General features: G+C 49.5%; 3 protein-coding genes across 3 annotated transcripts; all 3 read right to left on the reverse strand.

Moving 5' to 3' along the window:
- Window positions 1-651: 651 nt before the first annotated feature.
- EV420DRAFT_1280279 (uncharacterized protein) lies at window positions 652-1,185 on the reverse strand (the record flags this gene model as incomplete). Its single annotated transcript, XM_060468196.1, has 1 exon — window positions 652-1,185. A coding segment is annotated over one exon (534 nt), but the record flags the coding sequence as incomplete, so codon positions are not given.
- A 1,062-nt stretch (window positions 1,186-2,247) lies between these two features.
- Window positions 2,248-4,479, reverse strand: EV420DRAFT_1215231 (uncharacterized protein; the record flags this gene model as incomplete). Its single annotated transcript, XM_060466397.1, has 2 exons — window positions 2,248-2,568; window positions 4,291-4,479. Coding segments are annotated over 2 exons (510 nt in total), but the record flags the coding sequence as incomplete, so codon positions are not given.
- A 10,935-nt stretch (window positions 4,480-15,414) lies between these two features.
- Window positions 15,415-18,330, reverse strand: EV420DRAFT_1753302 (uncharacterized protein; the record flags this gene model as incomplete). The annotated part of the gene is made up of 7 exons (XM_060480445.1): window positions 15,415-15,927; window positions 15,990-16,013; window positions 16,049-16,190; window positions 16,438-17,713; window positions 18,067-18,106; window positions 18,144-18,202; window positions 18,242-18,330. 7 exons carry the CDS (start codon window positions 18,328-18,330, stop codon window positions 15,653-15,655), a joined length of 1,905 nt encoding a protein of 634 aa, XP_060322791.1. The 3' UTR covers window positions 15,415-15,652.
- Window positions 18,331-18,879: the final 549 nt, after the last annotated feature.

The raw sequence follows: 18,879 nt of genomic DNA on the forward strand, positions 1-18,879 counted from the left end.
ATGAAAAGGTTTGAAATGCATGAGCATAAACAACGCATAGCAAGGATCATTCACTCTAGGTAACTTATGGCCGATAATTCTAGGTACTTTCCTAGTACGATATGGGTATTCGTCAATAGATGTATGCTCCACGATCTCATATGTTTTATGCAACGAATAACCAGAGAGGAGTTCATAACGAGGAAGTCGGGTTGACCTGGACCCTTGTTCATATTCTCTGAGCGGATCATTAGTACATGCAGTGCGATCGCGCTTACATTCCACTCTGAACCTTGCAACGAAATCATAAAATGAGACATCAAACAACTCTGGATTGCGGTGCAGGTAATCTTGCACCTGAGACCTCTTTGATAAATTCCCGTCTTCGTCCACGCGAAGGGTAACAAACGCGTCCTCCACTTCCTCGTCCCCATCGGTGTCACCAATCTGACAATAAGATTTTGCGTGCTCCATTAGGAGACCCGACATCATAGGTACTGTATCGTGTGATCGAAATGCCTCCTCTTTGCCTCTAATAACTCTGGCCGCTTGTTGAGCATGGACTTGTTGCTGCTTTGAATATTGCGACAAACACTTGTGGATGACAGTGCGAGCCCGTAAATGTGTATCACTCGTTGACCCAGTGGTGTGGGCACGAAGGACAGCATCTGCTAATAAAGTCAACAGCTCGTACATTTTAACGCTCATTTTTGTTATATAATCTGTGATATAAAACATGGCAGATTTACACGACTTTCCTGACAATACAAACCTCAAATCATGATTGAAGTGACTGAACACAAGAATCGACCTATTATGATAGTTGACCCAAATGTCGCGACATGCCAGAACAATTGACTTCAATTCGGGATCATAGAAAGAGATGGAAACGTAGTCGTGAGGAAATTGAAAACGACAAGTGCTATGATCGTATTTGTAACAAACCGGCTTATGCACATGACGCTGAAGATGCTCTCCCACATACTTGACCTCCTGTTCGATCACAGATCGAAAAATGTCCCATTCTTCAGCAGTCGCGTCCTCACTAGGTACAACAGGAGGCCTTTCAGTTCTAGGATTACCATCGTGATTGAAGGGAATTCCATCCAGTAGATCGTGTACAATGATATCATCGAGAAAAGCAAAAAACCGGTCCTGGAAATCCCTAGACTCCTCCAACTTTCTATGCAGTTCAGTAGGATTCATACATCCTTTTAATATCAGCAAGAAATGTCCATGATATGCTCCACGACCGGTCAGCTCATCCGTACTGTAAAACGCTTCCAGGTGACCCAGGATGCCTCCTGCTTCTGTGGACATGCACGTGTCAAAATCCCACCCAAACATATATTGGAATAGACATCGCACCACGAAATCAAAGAAGTCCATTCCAGCCACTGGATCTTGGGCAAGACGCAATCCTCGCTGAGCATATTCTGCAATCTGAGGATATCGTTCATCCAAATTAACAGTCTTGTCACCCCACATAAACTGAAATATGGGACTATGCGCAGGAGCAGGGTTTGCAGTGAAAAAAAGGTGAAACAGTCCAAAATGGCCTGCGTACGCCCTCATCTCATTTCAATAAAGTACCTTAGATGTCTCGGAACCTGTGATCTTACCAGCTATGGCTTTTACCTGACCAAGGAGTGTAAACACCTTCTGGTGCTCTGACGAAAGATCTTGCATATGGCCCTCGTGCTCCAAATGATTAGCAACCGCTCTTATCGTATCAGGTTTAATCGATGCGATATCATCCGCTACACAATCGAATCTATCTGATTTCACAGCGAAATGAGTGAAAAGATGAGCCTGTCTACGCTGAATCATATTCATGGCCACGAAGATGAATGCGTTGTGATGTCTAAAATCTCTACATACAGTATCCAAGTAATAATTACACTGAGAGTGAAAAGACAAATATGTTGGCCATTCAGGGTCTTCAAACCCGCCGATCCCAAGTGGAAAAAGAGTAGGGAACATACCCATCATTAGATCAGGGTTATTATACTCATTGATAGGTTCGTCACCACGAAATATTATCATATCAGGCTTCTTATTAGATTTAACCAAGTTGTTAAGGGCTGAAGCCATGAATGTCCCCCCATGAATCTTCACGGACTCTACGTCGGACACTCCCATATGGTCGAGCAAACACATATTTTCGTCGGCATCGTTCAATTCAACATCCTTCATCGCGTCAGATACATAGTGAGGTTCAAGACCAGCAGTCTCCTCCTCAAAGAGGTCCGCTTGAGACGTATGATGTTCAAAATGGAAGGCGTATTCTTCGAGACCAGGGATGATATCGTCGACACCATCTAATCGTCCATACAATTCCATCTGCTCTATACTCAGTTCAATGTCATGATACAATCGATTGTGCTTACAGAGATATCGCAACAAGTGCCAAACCTTTTTCTTCCGAATATAAAACAGCGTCTTCAAACAGGACTTTATGGATTGACGCGGACCTACAAAAATCATGCTAAGCATATCCTTTATATCGGACGGTGTTCTGGGCAACACGCTCACAGTGGAAACCAAATTAACGTCGTGAGCACAAGTGTTACCATAGAATACTTGAGGCTGCGCCAGATCAGGAGAACCGTTGATGAGCCTAAACTTCCGTGGCAACGGCAAAAACCAAAACTCTAGAGGAGTTCACGGCAAATGGTGCGTAGTGGCAATAAAGGCTTTGTTGTTGTGCGAGTGTTTCGGTGCACCTCCATGCGATGAATTCCTCAAGAATGCAAGTATACACTGCGACTTTTCAGTCAGCGAAGTAGTACCCTTAACGATCGAGTACTAGAAAATGTTGGCTGTAAGCCGGGAAGGGTCTCGATAGACGAGAAGGAACGGAACCCGGTATAACTGGGAATACCGGCAAACCATGAACGAAGTGACGGCAATTTAACTAGTAAAAGCCATGGGTGAGGTTGACAGAATTAGAGAAAATGCCATCAAAGAGCAATACCGTTGGCAAGATAACAAATACCGTGACGGCAAGAGACGAAGACTGAAGTCGAGAAATGAGAAACTGGCGGTAAAACGAAGATAAGATGGACTGGCGATGATATGAGGGGGAACTAGTGACGGCAAAACGATGGCTGGGACTGGGCTGGACTGATACTGAAACTATACTGAGGTTAACGACGGCAAAACGAAACTGATACTAATCCTGAGTCTACACGGAGACTATCCTATACTGAAACTGACGGCAAGATACCAAATACCGTGACTGATGATCCTATACTGAAACTGTTGACCGAAATTCTGTGACAGATGCTACTGGCGGCAATAACAATCCTAATCTGAGTCCACACGGGGACTTAATGATCCTGAACTGAGCTGGATAAAACGATGGCGACGTAGAAGGTGAAAACTGATGACAATGATCCTGGCTGGTGAAAGTGAAACGATGCTGGCGGATTAAAAGATAAAAGCGAGTTGTGGACACCAAATTCCGTGTATTGGCGCAATATGAGCGTACGCCAATACCGTTAGAAGAAAAGCCGTGACCGAGAGTATAACTTGGAGTGACTATGCTGTTATTGTCTATCTCCTAGCGAGTACAAGTGATAACGGTGGTCGATAACGTGGATGATGGCTAGTGTCCAGTAACTTTTGTCTAGCAACTCCCTATTTTCCATGGTGTATACTAGCTTTTATACTACAAGTCCAGAATAAATTTAGAATACTTGAAGCAAGTTCTTAGTAAGTCCGTAGTACATAGATTAGTAAGAAATGATACCAAACACATGTTCCCAAGGTTCTAAAGTAACAGCATCCATATGGTTTTACTGTGTACTGTGGTTCGAAAGTAACAGCACCCATATGGCTTTACCGCATATAGATGAAGTGATTAGCAAGAATGCCACTGATCTCCGGAATTTTGAGCTGCTGTGTTGCTGCGGCAAAGTACATTGAAGCAAGTGTACTGAAGTAGATGCTTGCGGCAATCTCTTGGCGGTATAACAGCCTTAGTAAAGACTGAGGAAAGGTCACGGCATTAGAGCTAATGCCATGGAATTGCTATTTGAGCTGCGGAATTGTGGCTGTGCTGCAGAATTGCGGCTGTGCTAGGCAATCAGATGGGATTCTAATTCCGTGAGATTGACAATCAGGTGCCTGGCAGAATTAATGAAAGAAGACTGGTAGAATTAATGAAAGGGGCACGTAATTGATGTGGGGTACAAGTGGGGAAGGATAATTGGCGGCATTAAGCAATATTGCCAGGATTGAAATAGTAGGTTTGTGTGGTGGCTGGGGAATTAAATATCTGGTAAAATCCGCGAATTCTGAGTGTACAGAGCCTGGAGGCTCATCACCATAAAGACGAGAAACATGAGCAATACATCGATATATCGAACAAACCATCTCCTCCACCCATGTGATGTCCTTAAAGTAGGCAGGTAAGGCTCCACGGAACAGCTGATTCCTGATCACATATTTGGGTAGATGCCCATCCTTCAGCTGATTCTCACAATAAACACACACATTAAACAGACCATCGACGCAACCAGACGGTTCCACCATGCAGCCACGTAACACGGGATGCTCGACACATTCAGGTCAATGTTCAGCATCATCGACTGCCAATAGATCCAAATGGAACTTCTCAGCGAAAGTCTCATTCACTCCTGCGAACGGATAACGCTTAACAGTTAAAGGCTCGCCCTTAACAAGATCCCTAGAACATACTGCACATGGAAAGGTGTCAGGCCAACACATTTTCTCTCTAAAATCTCGAATACATCTGTTCTTGACATCCTGGGGCACAGGCAAAGGCCAACTCTCTTTTATATTGCAAAAGTGTGCTGCCAAATTATCAGTCTCCGTGTTACACCGTTCTGCCATCATATTTTGACGTCTTTCACGGCGACTGTGGACATGCATTGGAGGAAGTAATACGCAACATAACTGAACACTGTACTCTACCTCCAGAAGATCAAACAAGGCGGTTTGCGACTGAAGGTCCACAGAAGCTACGTAGTGATTAAGCATGTTGGCTATAAGGTATCCAGGGGTTGTGATACCATCATCCCATCTTTTCTGAAGGCTGTCTACCAAGAAATCTATATAATCATCTCTTGAAATCTTGCGCCGACGGAGACGCCTAGTGAAATGAAGCGAGTCGTTGATAGCCTTTAACGTGGTATTGGTTATACGTGGTAATCGAATCCCTTTCTTTTTCACGAACGATGAGAAGTCCAACTCGAGATCACAGAAGAGATCATTCGGCTCACAAGTGTCAGGAGCGTACGACTGCAAGCCCTGATGCCAATGGATAATACCTGGGAACACACTATCACCAAACCGTATACGGAATAGTTCGAACACTGAAAACTGACGCCGATCACTTCTAGCAGAGGCGCCAGCCAGCTGACTATGGAGGTCAAAAACGGTGGAATCAGGCATGACAGACACTTCAGAAGCGTATGCCATGAAAGAGGCAATTACCGTCTTAATCACCGAACTGCGTTTTCATTCCGTTCGAGGTACGGGAACAACACTAACCATCTCCTCAACCGTAGAACAATCCAGAGAGCCAGACAAATGGTGCTCATTGGCATATATCCAAGAGGGATTGGTCTGTTCCCCAACAAACATTTTCTGGTCATAAGTCCAAGGATAGAATGTCGATGCCTCAATCTCGGATCTAGGAAGTTGAATACGTCAATCCAGAGCAAGGCTTTCCACAATGAACACATCACAACGATCATGACATCTCACTGTAAATGTCCGACCATGAATGGGTATGCATTCTCGGAACATCAGACACAACCATAGGCAAACACTAGTAGGTGTAGCAAAATGTGCATGCTGACTTGGGATTTTTGGTTCATATAAGGACTGTATTTTATCATTATATCCTACATACATAGTATCACAGGGTAATTTATCAAAAACAAACGGATGCATGATGCTACGATAGGTAAACGAATAAAGCAGAGCTGTAGCCTGAGGCTGATATGGATAAACCGCAGAGCGGGGCTGTGGAACAGACAGAAGTTGACGCAGGGTGTCCGCAGAGCGTAAAAAACGAGCAGCAATAGGGACTGCAAGAGAAGCACAGACCCATAAAACGAAAAGATGATGAGTGTTAGCCACTAACTCTTATCGACTTAGATCAAACTAGGATCGCTACTCGCACTTCGGTAGATGATACACTAGTAGGTCAAAGGCGATGACAAGCCAGAGAACGAACGAAATAGACATGAAACACGGAGTTCAATGTTAGGTAGATTAAACCTTAGCCGAAGCTGGGGTTTAGACCAGCTGAGGCATTACTTAAATACACGATAACTAGGCTAAAAATAGTATGGTGGGAATCGTCTGATAGGAATCGCATCATAGGGTAAGCGTGAACACATAAGAAAAGGGAAAGAAAAGAATAAACCGTAACATTACCCCCTCCTCAAGACTCATTCGTCCTGAATGAGCTTGAACCCCCCTCTTCGCTTGCAGAGTCGGTGTAATAGCTGATAGAACTGTCGTCCTCCTCTTGAGCACTTTCCCAGTCCCAATTTTCATGAATTCGTTGGAGATTTTCCAAGTTAATCTCTGACTCCTCCTCCTCGTTCTCGTGTTTGATGGATGGTATTCCATTTGCTTCATTTGTGGTGACAGAGTGTGCAGGTGAGGAGGAAACGTAAGAGTCGGATTGGGTGTCGCTGTTATATGACAGTCCATCATCCGCTCTGGTTATCTTCCCCTTGATTCATTGGATTTTGGCTTCATACTCGTTTACCAGTTCCTCCGCGTTGGCCATGTTGGATCGTTTTACCCAGGAATTTTCCTCCATGGGGTAACCCTTCCATTTGACGAGGTACTCGGTTATGGTTCGACGTTTTTGCCCCCAGCCTACAACCTTATCATGTTGTTCCACGATTTCTTCGATCTCATATTCCTCTTCATCGTCGATGAGCTCTGGTGGCGGTCGTTCAGGGTGGGGTTGATTTGGAAATGCTGGAGCAACGTATGGGGTGAGAAGAGCTTCATTAAAGTGATTGTGAATTTTCCAGGCTATTGGCAATTTTAGTTCATATCCCGATGCCCCTTTCTTCGCTGTTATGAGGAAGGGTCCTACGCATCGATCGCCAAGCTTCTTGGTCGGTCGTGGGAGACGAAGGTTGGTAGTATCCAGCCATACTTTATCGCCCACTTGGTAATCAACCGCTGCTTCTTTATGTTTATCGTAGGCTTTCTTCATTGCTATGGCGGCCTTTTCCAGTGAAGTCTTGGTCTCTGCCTGGGCCTTTTCTATCTCCTCCACCAATTTCCCTGCCGCTGGTACCGACACCGTCTGTCGAGTCTTCTTCGTAATGACTTGGCCATCCCTCCCGAATATGACCTTATAAGGGGAGTATCCCATGGACGCATGTTGGCAGTTGTTATGGGTGAAAGCCGCCAGGGGTAACCACTCGTTCCAGTCGTCTTGCCGGTCGTTGACGAATATTTTCAGGTATTTTTCAATTTCCTGGTTGACTCTCTCCGTCTGGCCGTCCGTCTGTGGGTGATATGCGGTGGAAGGGTTTCCTTCGACGTGGATGAGAGTGTAGAACTCTCTCATGAACTTAGAAACGAAGACCAAACCACGGTCCGAAATAACTTTTTCGGGCATTACTCCATAGGGTACATAGACGTAGTCTCTCAGGATCTTGGCGAAGCCATGGGAGGTGAGCTCTTCGGTGCATGCGATGGGAATGATCGTTTTGGAAAAGCGGTCGACGATGACTAGTATGGAGTCGAAGCCTTTGGAATCCAGCAACTTGGTAATCATGTCCACCGAGATGTGGGTCCACGGGCGAACTGGAACCTCGTTGGGGTGTAGGGGAGCCCTTTTTGGGCGTCGATCCACCTTGGTTCGTTGACAGATATCGCACCCTTTCACGTAGGCTTCCACGTCTCGGCGCATTCGTGGCCACCAGTAGTCTCGAAGTACTAGCTCCTTGGTTTTCTCGATGCCCGGGTGACCAGCCGTAGCGTGATCATGCTTGAGGACAATGATCTGTCCGCGAAGTTCGTGGTTTAGGGGTACGTAAATGTGCCCATCATACCACAACATGTCTTGGTTGCGGGATACCCCCTTCTTGTGGTTCAAGGAGTCTGAAATCCCTCTATCCCAGCGTTGGGGATCATGCATAGCTGCCTTGATCCATTCATGCAACTCCTCTGCGGTTGGCATTATAAGGGCTCGAAAATGCTCCGCTTTGAGAACTACTATGTCTCGATTATCCTCCTTCCCTTGGTCGTGATCTGCTCTCCGTGATAACAGATCGGCTTTACGGTTTTGGGCTCTGGGCTTGTGATGCAGAGTGAACTGGTATTCTGCTAACTCCGTCACCCACCGGGCTTGTCGGCGGTTCAGTTTTTGGGGCTTGCAGAAGTACTGGAGGTTGGAATGGTCCGTCCAGATCTCAAAGTCCTCCCCTGCTCCCATGAGATATTGACGCCATTCTTCAAGGGCGATCATGATAGCTAGGAGCTCCTTGTCATAGATTTCGTAGTTGCGTTCCGTGACCGAGAGGGCTTTGGAAAGGAAGGCCACCGGCCGCCATTTCTCGTCCTGCCACTGAGAAAGTACCGCCCCTACCGCCCCTTCGCTGGAGTCCGCCTCCACCCGAAATCGTCCCTGATCCAGGGGAATGGCCAACACCACGTCTTCATGGAACAGCTCCTTGAGCTTGTCGAAGGCGTTCTGTTGGGCCTCCCCCCACCTCCACTCCTGCTTCCCCGTGAGGGATGTCAACGGTTTGACATGTTTACTGTAATCTTGAATGAACCGCCGGTAGAAGTTACAAAATCCGAGGAAGGATTGTAGTTCCTGCTTCCTCCAGGGGACTGGCCACTCAAGGAGGCCCGCGATCTTGACGGGGTCCATACGAATTTTCCCTTTGCTGATAATTACTCCAAGGTATTCCGTCTCCTCCACTTCGAACTCGCATTTCTCCGCTTTGAGGAACAGCTTGTTTTCTCGTAAAATCTGGAGTACCTTTCGTACGATTCGTTTGTGTTGGGCCTTAGTCTTGGACGCGATGAGTATGTCGTCCAAGTATACTGAAACCTCTCCCGCGGCTATAAGATCCTTGAATATATCGTTCATCATCCATTGGAAGGTCGCGGGAGAGTTAGTAAGGCCAAAGAACATCACCAGGGGTTCATAGAGTCCCCGGTTAGTTCGAAAGGCCGCCTTCCACTCGTCCCCCTGCTTAATCCGTACATTGTTATAACCCCACCATACGTCCAACTTGGTGAAGTATTTGGCTTTCTTTAGTCGGTCCATTAATTCTCCAATGAGCGGTAATGGATAACAGTTCTTAATGGTCATCTCGTTAAGCTTTCGGTAGTCCTGGACGGGCCGTAGTTTTCCGTCCTTCTTTTTGACGAAGAAAAATGGGGAGGCCATTGGGGATTTCGAGGCCTGAATGTGTCCAGTGGACAAATTCTCATCGAGGAATTTATCCAGTTCCTCTTGCTCGATCGGGTTGAGGGGGTAGACCTTACAGTCTAGGTTGGCATTGGCGTTGGGGATGAGTTCGATGGCGTGATCCCAGGGTTTACGTGGGGGTAGCTCGTCAAAGCTTTCTTTGTCGAATATGTCCTTAAAGTCATGGTACTCTTCCGGTACAATCTCCTCAAATGACTTGGCCGTCTTTTTGGCATTCGCTTGGGCCGCTAACTCATTGGCTTTGGTGCCCATTGCCCGCACATGAAAGGCCTCTTCGAAGTCTATGACGAGGATTGTATCTCCCTCCTCGTACTCGTCCCATCGGGCAGAAGGGTCGGTGTCTGGTAAGGAAAATGGGATTTTTCGGCAAGCGCATCAGGCCAGGGTAACGGCCCCGGTGCTCCAATCTATTAAGGGGTTATGGTGTTGTAGCCAGTCATGCCCTAAAAATAGAGGGGTAGAGCCTAGGTTGACCACTGCCAGTTCGATCCTTTCCACGTGATCTCCGATTCGTAGCCTTACTTCGGCATATTCCGTTATGTCACCCCCCTTGTTTCTGGTGCCATCGGCATTATAGACCGGAATGGGTCGGGCCGCCTTTTTGAGATTGAGGTCGTGTGCTTGGGCCCAAGCACGGTCAATAGAACTGCCCGTGGCCCCACTATCGACTAAGGCGTTCACCGCATGGAGCTCCCGAGTGTCGAGGGTTTCTAATTGCACCTTTATGGAAACATTCCATCCCTTCCTCCCTCGTATATACATCGGCGGCCTCTGCAAATCCTCCATCCACTGCCATTTCTCCCTTGCCTGAGTTGCCGTCTCCGTCTGCTCCTCGAGCTGGTGACACAACCGGTCGGTGACCTCCCCTCTCCGTCAGGGATGTATCCACCCATTGAGGACGGCTCGTGCCGCCGCATCCCCTCTCGTGATGCGTAGAGCCTGATGGGTCCACAGGATGCCATGGGGTTCGTAATACATCTCAGCGATGACCTTCTTGTCGTTTGGGGTGGCGGTGAGCGAGGGAGTGATCGAAGGTGTTCCTTTAGGTCGCGTGGTCAGGATGTCGGATCGTAGATGAGCTTCTTCGTCCGGAACCTCTTCGACTGTTACTTTGGTCTTGTGGGGTTCTTGTCCTCGTGGCGGCATTTGGTCACCGGGCCGAAAAGGGCCCTTAGGCGGCAATTGGTCGCTGTTCAACGAGGGAGTGGAGGAGGGCTCGCTGCCCTGTGTTCGGCCCCAGCCAAGGGCGCTTGTGCGCGGCGTTGTAACCTCCACTGTCAGATCCTTCTTACTGCTCTTCCTACACCCGGCGGTACTTCGGGTAACCCTTCGTGGATGCACACATATTGGCTCCCCTGACAGGTCCTCACTGTTTGCCGATGAGGGGGCTACTGGGTGAGGGTGGTCTCTCGGTTTCATAGCCTCAGCTGCTTCTCCAGCGCTTCCCGTTGGAACAGACCCCTGTGGAGCAGGCCCAACGGGCTGGGTTGCCGACCTTTCTCCCTCTCCGGGGTGACCTCCCTTCATCAAGGGTGCAGTCAGACTCGACCATAGGGGGTTCTGCCCTCGCGGGGCTTTCCCTGTGCTGGCGAGCGGGGGTTCCTGAGCTCAGATGGCCCCTAGGGGTTCATTGCTGGATGCAGGCTGCGTGGAGCGGCGGAAATCCCCTCCTACGCCGTTGGCGTGGTGCGATTCTTCTTCCTCAGTTTCTTCAACAGGTAACACGGCGAAAAAGTTCGTATATTGTTCATACGGAGTACCTACATACGTAGTATAAGTCCGACTAGAAGTACATGAGTGCGCACCAGTAGAAACTAAGTCCCTTGCCGATGCCGTCGAATCGCTTATTTCGACGCCGGCTCGTCTTTTGACGACTTATCGTCCTTGACCTCCTCGATCTTTGTATCCTTTCCACTCTCCTCCTTTTCTGCCTCTGCGAGTAGTTGTCGAAGTCGTTGAGCAGGGATCTTTTTGCGAGGGGGAAGTTTGACAGGGAGCCACTTTGATTTGTCCATGGGGCATTTATGGTCTCGGCTCCACCCGGTATTCCCACACTTGAAGCACCGCTTGTCGCTTCACAACTTGTCGATCTCCATCGGCTGCCCGGCGCCCCCATAGGTCGTTCCCGTGGCATCCTTCTTATCGCCACTAGAACCTTGTCCCCCGCCCTTCTGATTTTGGTTGCCTCGACCCGAACCGCTGTTCTGGGAGGACTTACTGCCCAATCCTTGGGCCACTCCATACCTGTAGTTGGCGTCGATCCTTAGGATGCGTGCTTTCCACTCGGTGTAGGTCGTGGGACGCTCGTTGTCCCCGTGCATAACTGTGTTACGAACCATGGGGCATATCGCTGCTTCCACGGCTTCGAACATCTGCTTCTCATCTCCGAACTCCTCGCACTTGTGGGCCAACCTCTCGAACTTCACAAAGAACTCCACTGCTGACTTGAAGTCCGATTGACGGACCTTCTTCCACTCTTGCTTCCAAATGGTTAACTCAGCTACCTCGTGGAACTGCACAGTGAGGTCATGGGAGAATTCGTCCCACGTCGGGAACCTCCAGTGACCGTTCGGGTCCCGGTACCAGTAATATTGATCAACCCACCACTGCTGCGCTTCTCCGCATAGGTATCCTTGTGCAAATGTGATTTGATAGGGATTTTGTCCCTGGTCGTTCATCGTGTAGTACATCGGGAAGACCTGGAAATATACCTCACAGTGATGGAGGAACCGAGTGATGTCAGAGGACACTCCGGTGAAGTACTCCGGCTGAGTGATTAGCTTGGGCTTGACGTTGTTCCAAGGATTGTTCACCGCTCCTGGGGCCAACTGCCAGGGGTCGATAGGATCCGGTGGCGGTGGCGGGACTGGAGGTACCGGCGGGTTCGGGGGACAGGGGAGAGAGCGGAGTCGGGGGTTACCCCCCGGAGGTGGGTATCCTCCAGCCCCATAACCCCCAGGAGGGTTCCTCGGCGGAGGGGCGCTCGGCGGATTCCTGGGCACTGTGGAGCCTTTGCCCTTGTTAGGGACCAAGGGCCCTGCCCCCTCGTCCGCGTATCCATCATCTATATCTGCGAGGTCGTCCTCTCCTCCTCCTCTGGCAGCGAACCTCATCGTTTCCAGCGGGTTAGGCATGGGTTGAGGGCGGCAGTAAGCTTCACACCCTCGTTGGGTCACTTCGGGGTGCACCTGGTTCCATACGTTGGCCGCCCTATGCCACGTTTTGACTTCCAGGATGTTCTTCATCAAATATACGTCCCCGACATACTTCGTGCTTCGATAGTCCTCTCCCGCCTCCGTGAGTAGCCACTGCAGGTCCTTTTCCATATTCTCCATCATGATTTCATAGAGGCCCTCCCACGGGAGAATATTAAAGATAGTGGGAGTCGGGATGGGGCCTCTAACGAGAACCGTCCTCACCGCCTCCATCACTTGGGCCTCCAGGGTCCGGTTGGGAGGGTGGCTTGGCATCCTCGCTCTCCCTCCTCTCTCTCGTGCGACGGTCGATTTCTCGGTTCCTTCTCCATCGTCCGATGTCGGAATCTTCATCGCTGATCTCGGACTGGTAGGAATTCCATGCTCTTCTTCGGGCCTCCAAGTCGGTCCCGGCTCGCTCGGCTTCTCCGGCGTATCGTAAGGCAGCGGTACGCCTTCGGTTGTCAACCTCAGCGGGGGTGGTGTCGGGTTCGAGGGGGAGGTCCCAAAGCCCATTAGGTCCTCTGAGGGCGTCGCACTCAGCCCAACGTGTGCGTGCGTCGTGCGCTCTTCCTCTGTCCATTTGGGCCTGGACTTCTGGGGAGAGCCTGGCATCTCAAGGGAGTCGGAGGGACTCGACGAGCGTGTGGTAGAGTAGAGGCCACGGACGCTGGTTTTGCGGGACGGGGTCAGCGAAGGCTCGACCTGCGACCAACGGAGTGAAATCAGGGATTGGGGAGAGGTCTCCAGCCCCGGCAATTGCTCCAAGTTCCTCGTCGTCATAGTCTGGAAACTCGCTCCAGAGCTCCCGATCCTCCTGCTCGTTCGTGGGGACAGCGGGGGCAAGAGGACTGGCCTCAGGCCCTTCAGTGACGTGGTCGGACTCGTGGTCCTCGTCGGTACTTCTGGCCACAGGAGCTTCTTCCCGCCTGTCGGCGTAGACCCAGCTGGTGTGGGGGTACCAGGCGACTGGCTCGCCCCTGTCAGGTGGCTAAGAAGCTGGAACGGATCTTGCTCCATTTGTACAGGTGGCAGTCATGGCAGAGGCCCCAAGGGCAAGCTCTCCGGGATCCTCGTTGAAGTCATCTCGGTGTCCCCTTGACGCCTCGATCCTCGCTCTATCCCTTGCATCATCTGCGCGGATTCTCCTGTCTCACGCTTCCTCCCACGGGACTCCCCCATGGTATCCCCTGTTTTGATCGATTGGGCAGACTCCGGAATCGTCCTCATCCCCTTCATTCTCCTGGAGGAGGCCGTCGAGGAGGTCTTCAAGTCTGATTCTTTCAAGGTCAGTGAGCTTGTCCCCTTCGAACTCGGTATCAACATCTTCTTCTTCGCTCTGCTCCAAATTCCTTCCTTCTTCTCCTGACTCGCTTGGGACTGTAGGCTGAGCGAAGAGGCCTGGTATGGGCGAGTCTCCTCTGCCGAGGAATACCCCCCAGGTATTGGTGATGTCGATAGACTCGGCAGATGCGCTTCTGTAGGAGTCTGTGCTCGACTTGGAGGAGTCCGAGCTGGATCGTGACGATCCGTAGAGGGATTCTCCAGGTCCTCTGGGTGTGATGGGTCGGCCATCGTGAAGGGTTTGTTGGGATGCCACGGGAATGTGGATTATCGGCGGTGGATAGGCCGGGGTTGTGGGAACATAGTGAAAGGGAAGCTGCGCCCTGAGATTTCTTTGTCGGCGGCAGCACCGGTGTATCTGGTACAAGAAGATGGACAAGAAAAAGAGAATAAAAACTACGGAGATTGCGGGAATGGCATCGGATAAGGGCATCCATTCGTGGACTTATTTTGGGGTGAGTCCAATGACTATGGTGGACCATACGACGGTTAATGCAATTATAGTGATGGCGGCGAGTACGGCGATTATCAGGTTGAGGTCGGTTTCGTATGTGGAACCGGTCATCAATTCAAAGTCGTCGACAGAAGACAGGTCAGTTACTATCAGCAGAATAACTGCCAGTAATGACGCTGTTTTCAGAGATAGGTGAAAGGGATTCGTGTTTTAGATTCGAAGGAATCCAACGTAGGCCACCAGGAACAAGGCTGCCAACAGCGGGGCCACGATGTAGATCCGGATGGCGATGACCACCAGAACTATGGTTGCGGTCGGAAAGATGGGGTCTAGTAGTACAGTGGGTAAGACCCAGGCGACTACTATGGCGAAAAGAATTAAAGGGTAAATGTTGGGCAGCGGTTGTTCTTTAACAAGATGCTGGGCAATGTAGGACGAGCTTCGGCTAAATGTTAGCCACTAACTCTTATCGACTTAGATCAAACTAGGATCACTACTCGCACTTCGGTAGATGATACACTAGTAGGTCAAAGGCGATGACAAGCCAGAGAACGAACGAAATAGATGCGAAACATGGAGTTCAATGTTAGGTAGATTAAACCTTAGCCGAAGCTGGGGTTTAGACCAGCTGAGGCATTACTTAAATACACAATAACTAGGCTAAAAATAGTACAGTGGGAATCGTCTGATAGGAATCGCATCATAGGGTAAGCATGAACATGTAAGAAAAGGGAAAGAAAAGAATAAACCGTAACAATGAGGGAGAAGAGGAAAAAGCACGTCTGCCAGCGAATCGCTTTATAAGCACGCCATCAACAGTTTTCCAACGAGATCGGGATATAAAAAACCAATAGGGAGAAGTCGGAAAGACAGAGTTTTTCAGCCACAGCGGCAATCAATTTCAGCCACCCGGCATGCCAGCCGTAGCGTGCCGCATGCTCGCCAATCACTGCAAATTAGCTAAGCCAACCCGGAGTATAGCCCCTGTCCAGACAGTTTGGCACTACTCACGACCAGTTACGGCTTTCTATAACCCTCTGTCGTTTCCTCATTCTTCGGAAAGAATCGGGGATCTCCCGGTGCCTGAAAGCACTTATTCACAGGGAGCGAAAATTTTTGAGTCCTGGTTATGCACTGGCCACATACTACTACCAATGAACCAAGCATCTGAGAAGCTCCCTGGGCCTTCCTCTGTTCTTATTTCTCGAGTTCATCATCTCAGAGATCTCATCCGAAGTCTTCCCAACACCGGTGATGCCCTACCAAATGCCGCGACATCATGATAGCCCCTACTGCTTCGGATTGGATCTCGATGATGCGAGGGAAGAAGGATCTCTTTACGCGTTGCACTGGTGGGGATGACTGCATGCGCACTGGCCGACTTCGTCGCAGGAGAGAGACGTTTCCGCACTTGATACGATCAGCGTACTCCCGAACGACTTCAGACACTCTATTCACCACCTCCACAGTCCACTTATCCCAACCGCGCAACGGCGGGCTACCTACCAGTCTTGCTACGCATTGCTTACTCTAGTGCCATATCTTGACGGGACGACCGACATACGGGATATCGACTGGCCCAGAAGGGCTGTGAACAACTTTCAGCGAGCAAGGCGCATGCACCAGTGAGGACTTGCACATCGCGGGACTCTGTGGAGGGGAGGAAGGTGTTTGTGCTGAAGGGGAGGACGTTCGGTGTATGTTCCCTGAACACGCTCATCCGTGTTGGAGTCAAGGATGGAATCCGGGTGCGCAGGGTGCGCATCTGTGGGATCCAACAGATTAGACTTCCAGGTGTATCGGTAAGTCCACGCATGTCTGTACCCGAGCGGACTATTCAGAAGGTATCGCTCATTTCAAGTCATGCTGTTTTCTCTTTCTTCTATTGCCTCGGAAGAGCCACTACCAGTTGTCCATTGAGAACGACGTTTTGTTGATACAGAGAACAGGTTATTTATGTAATATGTAAACATCATCGAAGATTACCAGGGCAGTTCTGTACCGGAACAGACCATTGGACCAATATGCCAAAGCCAGTTATTAGGTAATGATCGGCCAATGCTAGGAGCACCTACTACAAAATGAAAGTTCGCATCCAGCCCTCCCTCCCTGAGAGCCTTAAAGCCGTCAACGTATATATCCTGCGCGTCAGAGGGCTCCCAGATAAGTAGCTTTATCTTCTTCAAAAAACTCTTCAAGGATGAATTTACCCCATCCCTGTGAGGAAGCCTCGAACGAACCATATCTAAGAAACGTCGCGCTTCATCTGGGTCCGCTAATTCTGTGTCTTCAAAGAGAAGGGCCATGATTGTCAAATCAGATAGATGCGGTAATAGGCAAGAAGAAGACGTGACAGTGAGAGCGGTTATCCACTCAGAAGCACTGGAATGATCGACTTCGAGGTGGAGGTGAGTGAGTCGATGAACGGCATTTGTCTCGAAGAAATGTGCAGCTGCAGTGAATTGGATGCAACTGCGACAAAGATAAAGCTGATCCAGTGAGAAGTGAGATCGGCTGTAAAGTGAACCCATCGCGTTTGTGTTGCCGGCGCTTTGCATGGCACTCAAGATGCGAAGAGCCGGTAGCGTAAGATATTGTGTACACGTCTCTGAGGAAGTGAGGTAGCTGAGCTGGCGAAGATGATGTAAGGTTACGGGGACGGGAGCAGGCTTGTTGGAAGGCGGAGTCTGTTGACCCTCGCCGATGGCCTGCACCCTCAGCACCTCTAGACGCGGCGCCGCAGAGATGAAATTGCGGAATTCTGGGCCATCATAAAAACTGCCTGTGAACTGGTATAAATTTGATGTCGGAAACATGGAGGGTAGAACTCTATAAGCTTCATCCAGGCGAAGCGAGGTGAGGTTAGGAACATCGAAAAACATGTCAGAGTCAGATTCCTGTCCCCTGAATCCCTCGAGAGTGAGTTTCTTCAGTTCAGAGAGGTTCCCAAGCCGTTTCGTGAGCTGCCGTAAAACAGGCGCGAAGGCACGGATATAAACTCTGAACCATCGACTGGAATGTGACACCAACTCTGTGATCAGAGCCTCTTCAATCACTTCGTCAGGGTTGTCACAGTAGAGGAGCAATTTCAGAGGCGAATTGCGCGATAGTTGAAGCTGCAACCTGACTATATGTAGCGCATGGAGTGGAAACAATGAATTGTGGGTCTTGACAAGCCTGACCGTCGACCAAAGTGTTGGGGAAGACGAGGCGATAAGCCTCCACCAGTGACAGACGCGAAGAAATATCCATGGCGCATTCTTCACGTCGAGACTGTTGCTGGTGTTACTATGGGCGAATTTCCAGTCGGACGCGTATGAAAATATGAGGAGCAGTACGTCACGATTGAGGCGTCGAATGGGAGAAAGGAGTGATCGTTTGGCTGCTAGGTTCTTCACAATTTTGGCTCGCTCCTTACGGATACGAGACGTCAATGCATGTCAAGATGTTTTAGACGGTGGTTCAAATCGGAGACGGTTTTTTGCATGAGTGTAATATCCTCGCCAAGCGCTGTCATGTCAATATCGAAGGAAGAATTTCCTACGCGAAGGCAATTGAAGACATTGTGACCTTCAATCAAGGCAAGTGGAGGAATCTGCACAGATGAAATGTCGTTCTCGTGAAATCCACAGCGTAAACACCTTTCAAGCGGCGGCGGCATGCTCTGGAAATTTTGTGAGACTAGAAACGAGGAACATATGTGCTAATAAACACTCACCTATTTGAACAAAGTGATAGTAATGCAGCAATTCGTTACCCGCTCTGATCTGGTTCTGGCTACGAACGGGTAGTTAGAACAAAGTCAAAACTGAAAACTGCAGAAGATTCAATCGGCTGGGGGAGCCGTCTCCCCAAAGAATCCAGCTGAACTTGCCGAACTCATCCTCCTCCGGCTCACGGTTCATCAAAATGGACCGAAATCGGCACGCTTATGCAAGTTTAAATTCCCCGATTCTTTCCGAAGAATGAGGAAACGACAGAGGGTTATAGCAGAGGCTAACTGGTCGTGAGTAGCGCCAAACTGTCTGGACAGGGGCTATACTCGGGGTCGGCTTAAGTAATTTTTAGTGATTGGCGAGCAAACGACATACAGCGGCTCAGTTGCCGAGAGGTTGCCGCTGTGGCTGAAAAAATATCTCTTTCCGGTTCCTTCCTATTGGCTGGTTGGAATATTATGATTTTCCTGTAATCCACCTTTTCACTGCATGTTCTTGCGCAATGCGTGTCGCAAGTGATTCCTACCTTTTCGTCCTCTAGGATGTGGATGCCCTACATCGACTACTGCCTGTTCTACAGCTTTGCTCAGTGGGCTATAAAATTGCACTATCGCCATCAAGCTCGACAGCGACAGTAAGGATCTGACTTCTTCTGGTTGGATATAGGCTTCACTATTTTACAAGGATTAATTCTAGTCGACCCTGCCTCAAGGCCTCAAGAGGCAACACATCTTCGTT

The sequence above is a fragment of the Desarmillaria tabescens genome (assembly GCF_030435595.1).
Source record: "Desarmillaria tabescens strain CCBAS 213 chromosome Unknown EV420scaffold_102, whole genome shotgun sequence".
NCBI classification, from domain to species: domain Eukaryota; kingdom Fungi; phylum Basidiomycota; class Agaricomycetes; order Agaricales; family Physalacriaceae; genus Desarmillaria; species Desarmillaria tabescens.